The sequence below is a fragment of the Scomber scombrus genome, chromosome 14 (assembly GCF_963691925.1).
Source record: "Scomber scombrus chromosome 14, fScoSco1.1, whole genome shotgun sequence".
Lineage (NCBI taxonomy): Eukaryota > Metazoa > Chordata > Actinopteri > Scombriformes > Scombridae > Scomber > Scomber scombrus.
In genome coordinates this window covers 26,162,877-26,172,263 of record NC_084983.1, presented here as the reverse complement: position 1 = coordinate 26,172,263, position 9,387 = coordinate 26,162,877, and the positions used below count along the sequence as shown (strand labels likewise).

The window sequence follows — 9,387 nt, the reverse complement described above, 5'->3', positions numbered from 1 at the left end:
CCCAGGAACTCAACCACACACTGTATCTATAAGTGGAGGTGAGAGCACCCTGCAGATGTAAGGATAGAAGAATTTTGTGGGTTTCTTATTTTCTTGAATAACACGGTTAGTGTTTGGCTCCTATAACAAACTGTCAATCCTACACCTGGAGCTTACTGTAGGTCCTGGGTTAATAAGTAATAAAAACAAGGTTGTTCCAGCAGGTCTGGGTTTTCTGTAGTCTAGAGTTTAGTTTAGCTCGAGGCTAAGAAATGCTTGTTCCAAAAGCCTTATTGTGCTTCAGCTAAACTATCACAAAGTTCACTGATTTGCACTTTTCTGTTCAATCTGTATCAATCAATCTTTATTTGTATAGCGCCAAATCACAACAAAGTTATCTCGAGGCACTTTACACATAGAGCAGGTTCTAAACCGTACTCTGAAAGTTTTCATTTTAAAGAGACCCAACATTCACACATGAGCAAGCACTTAGCGACAATGGCAAGAAAAAACTCCCTTTTAACAGGAAGAAACCTCAGAACCAGAACCAGGCTTAAAGTGGGAGAACATCTGCCTCGACCAGTTGGGGTAGAGAGGAGAGAGAAGAAGAATAGGAGAGAGAGAGAAGCACATTGAAAATCAACATTGAAGCTAGAAGGTCCGGGACTGGAATCTGTCATCCGGACGTCTACAGGCCCAGATTACCTGTGAGACGAGAAAGCACAGACAACTCCGGGGAAGAAGTTTAGGTTATTGAATGTATTAGTAGTACATGAATGTTAATGGATATAGATGGATCGATAGAGAGAGAGAGAGGAGCTTAGTGCATCATGGAGGTAGGAGTCCCCCGGCAGTCTAAGCCTATAGCAGCATAAACTAGGAGCTGGTCCAGGACAAGCCTGGCTGGCCTTAACTATAAGCTTTATCAAAAAGGAAAGTTTTAAGCCTGCTCTTAAATGTAGAGAGGGTGTCTGCCCCCCGGACCCAATCTGGGAGATGGTTCCACAGGAGAGGGGCCTGATAACTGAAGGCTCTGCCTCCCATTCTACTTTTAGAGATACTAGGAACCAGCAGTAGGCCTGCGTTCTGGGAGCGCAGTGTTCTGGTAGGTACATAAGGTACTATAAGCTCTTTAAGATATGATGGAGCCTGACCATTAAGAGCTTTAAAAGTGAGGAGAAGGACTTGTTGAAAAAAGTTTTTTCTGCCATGCTCTTACAGCTGTAAAACCACACACTCTGCTCAGATACGCAGCATTCCTGTTTGTAGACTGGCTGCTGCTAACAATCATTTTCACCAGCAATAACTTACTTTTTCAATTTGGTTGTTTTAGTCACAGATATGTTTTTATGGATAAAACATATTTTGTCCATATGGATAAAAAAAAAAGGTTTATCCCATCACAAGTTTTATCACAGTGCCCAATGTGTCAGTAAACTAATAAATGAATCATTTAGAAGTAGTAGACACAAAAGAATATCCAGAGCAGAAATAGACCAAAGAAGTTTTTTCAAAGAGTTTTTTTTTCTTAACAATGTCATAAACACAGCACAAATGATTACATATATAAATGCCCAGAAGTTCATTTTGCTGTATCTTAACTTTCAGTCCTCATTCTGCAGGTTGACCACTGCTCCACCCGGCTTCATCTTAGATCTATGCAGTATTTTTATTTTATTTTGAGTTTAGTAAAATATTGCATAGATTTAAGTGTGCAGAAATCTCTTTTATCAAATCTGAGTTTCATAAGATAGGATGCAAATGATTTTTCATGGATGCAAAATTATGTTTTTTTCCCTATGAGAACACTCTCCAGTCATCTTGTGTCTATAAAATCCTTCAACGTCAAGCCTCATGAAGTCAACACAAGATTGCAGTGAGACATGTAGCTGGTTTTTCAGCATCATCAGTTTGAGCCATATGTTTAGCAGGCTGTTTATCAGAATGTCTGCTGAAGGAAAGCAGAGCAGGCAGGCAGTGATGTACAAGAAAAAAGTTTGATGCAAGGGGGTGTCAAAACGACTGACGATGTTCTCCGATAAAATATCACTGCACTAAATGTATGACTCTCCTATACTTAAAGTGTGATAGAAATAGCCATATAGTATGTGTATCGGTGTGTAACCATCATCACTACAAACTCAAAATGATAAATAGGTAAAACAGATTAATTATAAATGTTGGTGATTCAGAGTCCAGGTGCTGAATTTGAACTATGTGAAGCAATTAGACTCTTCTACAGCTTCTACAATCAGACAAACGAGTCTCAACACAAGAGACTAAATATAAAGGTTGTTTCTTCAGGCCTTCAGGATTGTGAACTCATACATACGTACGTTGTCGTCTCTTTGCACCACCTGGCACATTTGCATATCTGTACCCAGAGTGCACGTTGTATAGTTTGCCTTACAATTGTAACATACAGTATTTATATTTTAACATCTTTATACACTGAAAAATTGTATCACCCACCTACATACCTGTTTGACAAATATTCACATAGTTTAATGCATATATTACATACATACCCCCTTTTTTTTTTTTTCTTATCAACTACATTTGTTAATTTTTGTAAAGCCCCGATCTTTGACGACACTCCACCACTGACCAGAATTAAAATATGCTAAAAACACCTTTTTAAAATACCCAAACCATATGATTTTATTAAGACAAAACCAAGACAATAAATAAGGACTACAAACAACAGTCTACAGACAACAGCAGCACATAATAAAATCCCAGGCTGAGAGGTAGCAAGACCAGCAGTTATTAGAACACATATTTATTACAAACTAGTGTCTTTGCACAGCAAGGATATGCCATCCTGCATTTGTTTGTGTCGACCTACATGACAAATAAAACATTTGAATCCTTGGATCAAAGCAGACCCTCAACGGGCTGAACAAAACAAACTGTAAATGCCTACTGTTTGATATTTTATCATATAAAAAAAATCAAATGATACACCAGCTAAAATATAAGCCACACTTTAAGCATTAAATATGAAGCTTTTGCATTCAGTGAAAATATATAAAATGATGTTTTCCTACGGATATAATACATCCATGATACATTTTACATGTTTAAACTTTAAGTATGAATCTTTGGTCAAGCTCACTGAAGCTACGTCAGATGAGTCAGATTTTCTTCAAAATAAAGACATCAAATTTTTTAAAAAATCACAAAGCATTTGAATTTTACATTTAATTTAATTAAACTCTCTTAAATATGTTCTGCATTTTAATTTTTTTTATTTAATACATAACCATAATAAACTTATTCTGCATTTTCACGTTGGTACATTTAGGAAAAACAGTCATCAACAACGGTTTTACTTTGAAAAGAGTAAATGTGTTTTTCTTTATGCGGATACGCTGGGAAGACCCGCCCCTACTCTGCTCTGATTGGCTCTGGCCCTGATATTCTTATCCTAACTCTGACCAATCACACTCCTCATTCCTAAACCTAACCAACGAAGGCAACGAGTAGTAGCCAACGAGAGCCAGAGGGGGGCGGGTCTTCGCGGAATGCGGGTGGGAAAAACATAAGGCCAGCTGACTTCACGAGTTGTGCTGTTACTTCCTCATTTTTCTGAATTATCTGTATTTTAATAACTAAGTAACACTTTGTCGTTGTTCAAATAATATAACTGACTATTCACAGTGACGTGGTCATTTTTAAACATAACTACTCTACGACTTCCGACTAAATAAACTAAACTTCTCTGACTGGCTAATGCTAAGCTAACACCGTCGCCATGGCACCTCTCCGGGTTCTGTGCATCCATGGTTACCGTCAGAACAGCAGCTCGTTCCGGGAGAAGACGGGAGCTCTGCGGAAGCTGCTCAAGAAACAAGTGGAGCTTGTTTACATGAGCGCACCACTCAGTGTACAACATGTTAATAGTGAAGGTGGGTCATCCTCTTTATATACCTGTATACAACCAAAACACATGGAGGGGACAGTCGCTAGTAGCTAGTTTGCTTTTATTTAAAGTGTAGAGGTGGTCACACATCTGAGTTCACACGTGGGGCTCAGACCCCAAGCAGCTGATAGATAGATAGATAGATAGATAGATAGATAGATAGATAGATAGATAGATAGATAGATAGATAGATAGATAGATAGATAGATAGATAGATAGATAGATAGATAGATAGATAGATGTAAACTTTATTGATCCCCTTTTAAAAAATTTAGGGTCCAGCAGCTTAATACACAAAGACATAAAATAACTATATACTAAAACATTAAATACAAGATACTAAATACTAAATAAGTAAAACAGCAAGGTCTAAGGCTGTGTGATAAAGTGCAAAAATGAAATGGAAATAATAATATAGTGCAATATACAATTTTTAGTGAATTTAGTCCAGGCTGTGGCTGTGGGGGTCCTTTTATTGCCAGATTGTAAAGTTGTACGGCCCTGGGGATATATGACAAATGAAATGGTCGTATGAAATGTATGTATGTCATAACAACGTGAAAATGTAAAATTAAGAAATGAAAGTAAATAGATGAATAAACTAACGTGCAAACTCTGGCAAAACTGAAGCCAAATTCTGAACATAATTAATAATATTTAGGAGCAGATTTGCACCATTTAAAGCAAAAACCACAGCGCTGTATAAACAAACCTTTTAAAGTTGTGAAACCTTTTATTTTATTACATAAGAACAGCAAATATGCTTTTCACTGATATTTCACCACCCAGACCACATCCGACCAGGTCCAAATCAAAAACCACTGAGTCTCTTGAGTCTCCTCGGTAATCTAGTCCAGATTTGGCAGTTTTAAGTATAGTGGTTTATATTCAAGACTAGAGCCGATATTATGTACTATATATTGGCCTTTCACATATATATCTGTATCGGTGTATTTGTTTTCCAATGTGTGCCTATATATATATATATATTTCTTATTCCTTTAAAGTTATATAGGCAGCATTTTATGTATATTTGATCATTTTTCTTCATTCAGGTTTAATTTATGTGTCTTTAGTTTTATGTTTTTTTTATTTATATTTGTGAAATGTGCTGTTTCAGTTTGCTGCTCTCATTATTACAGTGCATTTTATTGTAAAATATCACCCCTACACTACATATCTGTCACAAGTGTCGTGTACTAGTGGAAGTTATCATGATTTACTGTAATGCAGCAATGAGTGCTTAAACACATTTAGCAAATTGATTTAATCTTTGTATTTAACTTTTTTTTTAAATATGACAGCATTTTTGTAACTGTCAAGGATCATCTGTCACACATTATGACATGGTCTTAAAAAATAATTATGGGGTTGTTGGCTAATTATGTCCACCACAGCTATCATCATGTTTCCTGTCATGAATCACAGTAATGGTGACGCTCAGCAGGAAGAAATGGATATTTTGATTTTGTGCTAAATTTCGAGATATAATATATTATAGAGCTGCAACAATTAGTCACTTAATTCATTGGTTACCAACTCTTAAATTAATCAGCTTTTTTTTTTTTTTTTTTTTGGATAATCAATTCATAGTGTTGACTCATTTTTAAGAAGACGGCTCCAAATTCTCTGACTCCTCAAATATTTTCTGATTTCTTTAGTTTTTCATGACAGTAAACTGAACATCGTTGGGTCACTTTGGGTTTTAGGAAACAACTTTTTTCACCATGTTTTGATATTTTACAGACCACACAACTAATCGATTAATCAACAAAATAATTCACATATTAATCTGTGATGAAAACAATAATTAATTGGTGACCTAATGAAATATAATATAATACAATTCCATGTATTTCTATAGGAGTTCTACATTAACTTAAACAGATCAAGAGTGAGTAACTGTGTCATTTTTGGTAAAAGCTATAAAAAGATAAATTTTCTTCAAATATATATTTAATATCAAATTCCTCCTAACATGCAATTTTATATGATCTAAAATTAACTTTCTGCTTGTATGCAAACAAACAAAAATAAAAATACTAAACTGTAACATAATAAATGTAAAGATTCATTTTCAGGAGATGAAAGAAACGTTGGTCCACTCATCTGTGGTGCCTCCTTTTGAAAGCTAAATAATATAAGACAGCGTGATAACAGCATTCTTCTTCTGTCCTTTTACAAGTTCCAGACAAGGAGAGTGGACCTGGACCCGGACCCGGAGGTGACGAGGACCACAGGGGTTGGTGGTTTTCTGACACCCAGGCTCGGAGTTTCAGTGCTCAGCAGCAGTGTGAGGAAAGCCTGGGGCTCGACGAGAGTGTGACGGCCGTGATAGAAGCTGTGAAGGGTCAAGGTCCGTTCGACGGCATCCTCGGCTTCAGCCAGGGAGCGGCTTTCGTGGCGATGCTGTGTTCTCTGCAAGAGCAAAAACTGGAGCCAGAGTTCTGCTTCCACTTTGCCATCCTTGTCGCTGGTTTTCGTAGCGCGTGTAAAGAACACCAACAATTCTACGACGGCCCCGTCCAGATCCCCTCCCTGCATGTGTTTGGACTGGAGGATCGTGTCATCCCTGATAACATGAGCAGGGAGCTCCTCCCCTCCTTCCAAGACCCTCAGGTCCTGACGCATCCCGGTGGCCATTTTGTCCCGGCCGCATCTGCTCACAGACAAACTTACCAGGACTTTCTCAAGAGGTTCCAGTGAGAAAAAATAAAGTCACAGAAACTGGAGCTACAATCCATGAAGAAGACTTAAGCACTTAAATGAGGACAGAGAATGTTGATTATATAATGCTCAGACACATCTTGTGAGAACATAATTGATTCCAGAGGCACGTGGCGTAAAAATACCAAGTTCAGAGTCATGACCTTTGTACTCTGGATGTCATCTGATCCATCCAAAACAATCCTGCTGTTCTTCTCAGGGAAGATGTTGTCTTGTAAGAGATAATAAATAAGATAACTGTTTACTACACAAATTCTGGTCTCAGTTTCTTTTTCTTTTATCTTTTATTGAACCTTTATTGGCTTACTACAACACATGAAGATGAGATCATGACATCACTAACAACCTTATAAAATATTTTGGAATATATGAGACATTTTAATTTGTCATAAGCAGTGTACCTAATGACATTTACACAGGCTTGTTTTTAATTACACCGATTACTTTCCTTACTGTCTACATATCTGCTGTGAAAAGGACCAATTAGAAGCAAATGTTTTAGCACTTTCATCTTATTCCACATGGACATGATAATTAAATCAATCTCAGCGGGTCAATCCATTTTTGAAATATTGGGCTGAAATGACGTTGAGATGATGAGATAAAAGTCCCAGTACACAAGAAAAGTGATAAATAGTGAAGAATTAAAAAAAAAAAAAAAGAGGGCTTTGAAGTTCAAATACTGCTTTAATTTCACCCTTCTGCACACCTGGTCGGTTGCTGTGGAAAGATTCAGAAGTTGTTGGCACATCGCCCCCAAATTCTGCCATCACAAACGGTTGATGTTACACCATCCGACAGGCACTTTGCTTAAAGTCGACGAGGCCTTTGGACAGATGGAAATACTCAGGATTTTTTTTTTCCTTTCCTGGGAGCTAGATAAGTATCAGGAAATATTATAATTATACAAAAATAAAGGGACTACTTTTACAGGAATAAACGTAAAATGTGTTTTCCATTTTTTTTTTTTTTCCTCCAGCAATAATCTCAAAAGTGAAAGCTAGACGATGTGTTTTCCATTAAAAACCTAAACCAAGGACTGACGTTTTTATGTTCTGGGAAGACTCCACCATGATTGTGGAAAGTTATGACAAGAATTTGACATCACAGTGGAAACCTTGATTCAATATGTTTTCACAATGTTTTGAATATTTTGCATTACTTTTGTAGCATTTTGACAGCGGTATAAAAGTCAAATCATTTGTTGTTTATACATGAGGAGAAAAAAATTCAATGCAAACATGATTAATGTTTAACAATTGTTGGCATCATCTTTATACATAACAATGTGGTTACTGAGTCATTTCCACCCACAGTGGATTTACATTACAGTGGATGGGAGGATGTGCAGTTAATGAAGAGTTGGTCTTCTTCCGGAAGCGATGAGATTAGGGATTTTAGGGGTTTTATAGATGCATGAGGGTGTTTCCTCATATGCAGGTTATATAGACAGGTTTATGCGCACACTCAAATGTGCAGGGTTCAAGGACATGTTGTTCTTTCATAGCTGAAGCATGTGCATGTTAGGCTGCACTCATTCGATTGTTTCCAGATGTGTGCTCTCTCTCCTCTCTCCTCTCTACTTCTCTCTTTCCTTCCCTTTTTTGCTTTCATCTCCCACCGGCCTCTTGAACTCTCCTCGACATCCTCCTCCCCTCCACATCATGTGTGTCATCGGCTTTGGCCACTAACATACCTTCTCACATATCTGCTACATTTGAGATGTTGACAAAAATAGTTTGGCGCTGAGGAGAATGATGCAAATCGATGTGGATGTCTCAAAATCCTCCACCCTTGATCCAAAAAACTACAGGCGACTGCATGCTGTTGTCGGAGGTTGTGAAATGAAATACGACACCAAGAATACTGCTTATATCAAGCCTCGACTTCCTCTTTGTAAACACACTTTTAATCAGTCTGTTGTTTATTACATATGTTTATATCTAATGAGCTTTCACTGTCACCCACACACAGACATCATCAGTGGTAGAAAGTAACCAACATACATTTACTGTCCAGTATATTTCCTCTTTCTGCTACTTTATACTTCCACTAAACTACAGTTTAGAAGTAAAATACTGTGCTTTTTACTCCATTACATTTATTTGACAGCTTTAGTTACTTTTCAGATGAAGATTTGACACAATAGATAATATAACAAGCTTTTGACGTCCTACAAAAAGCAGTGTGAAGTTGGGGTCACATTTCCGATGTCTATGAGTTTTTAACAGCGCCATCAAACAGTATTTTTCTTTTTCTATTAATGTTCAAATGATCCAATATTTCAACAAAAATCAAAGATTAGAGAAGGAGTTCAAAAACTGGAAACAGATTTGTGTATCAGAACTTTTTTTTCTTCTTTCCTCTCCCATTAATCATCTCAAGACTCCTCACATTTATCTGCTGACCCTTTGGAGGGCCCTGACCCCTGGGTGGAGAACTAGCTCACTGTATATAAAGTAGTTGAGACTAGCTCCACCTCCAGCAGCTGCAACTGTAACATGCTGTTTATTGATGCTTCAGTATTAATAATCTAATGATGTCACATATATCAGTCAGGGGGACCAAATCACTGCTTTACTGCAATACTTTAACTACATGTTACTACTTATACGTACATACTTTTACTTAAGTAGGATTTTTCATGCAGGATTTATACATAAAGGAGTTTTTATACATTGCTGTATTTGTCTTTTTACTTAAGTAAAAGATCTGAATGCATCTTCCACCGCTGGACATCATAGCCTTCTCTCCTG

The 9,387-nt window shown here is 37.1% G+C and overlaps 1 protein-coding gene across 1 annotated transcript; it reads left to right on the top strand.

Annotated features, from left to right (window-relative positions):
• The first annotated feature begins 3,492 nt into the window (after positions 1 to 3,492).
• Positions 3,493 to 7,203, top strand: ovca2 (OVCA2 serine hydrolase domain containing). The gene is made up of 2 exons (XM_062433374.1): positions 3,493 to 3,890; positions 6,090 to 7,203. Exons 1-2 carry the CDS (start codon positions 3,737 to 3,739, stop codon positions 6,608 to 6,610), a joined length of 675 nt encoding a protein of 224 aa, XP_062289358.1. The 5' UTR covers positions 3,493 to 3,736; the 3' UTR covers positions 6,611 to 7,203.
• Positions 7,204 to 9,387: the final 2,184 nt, after the last annotated feature.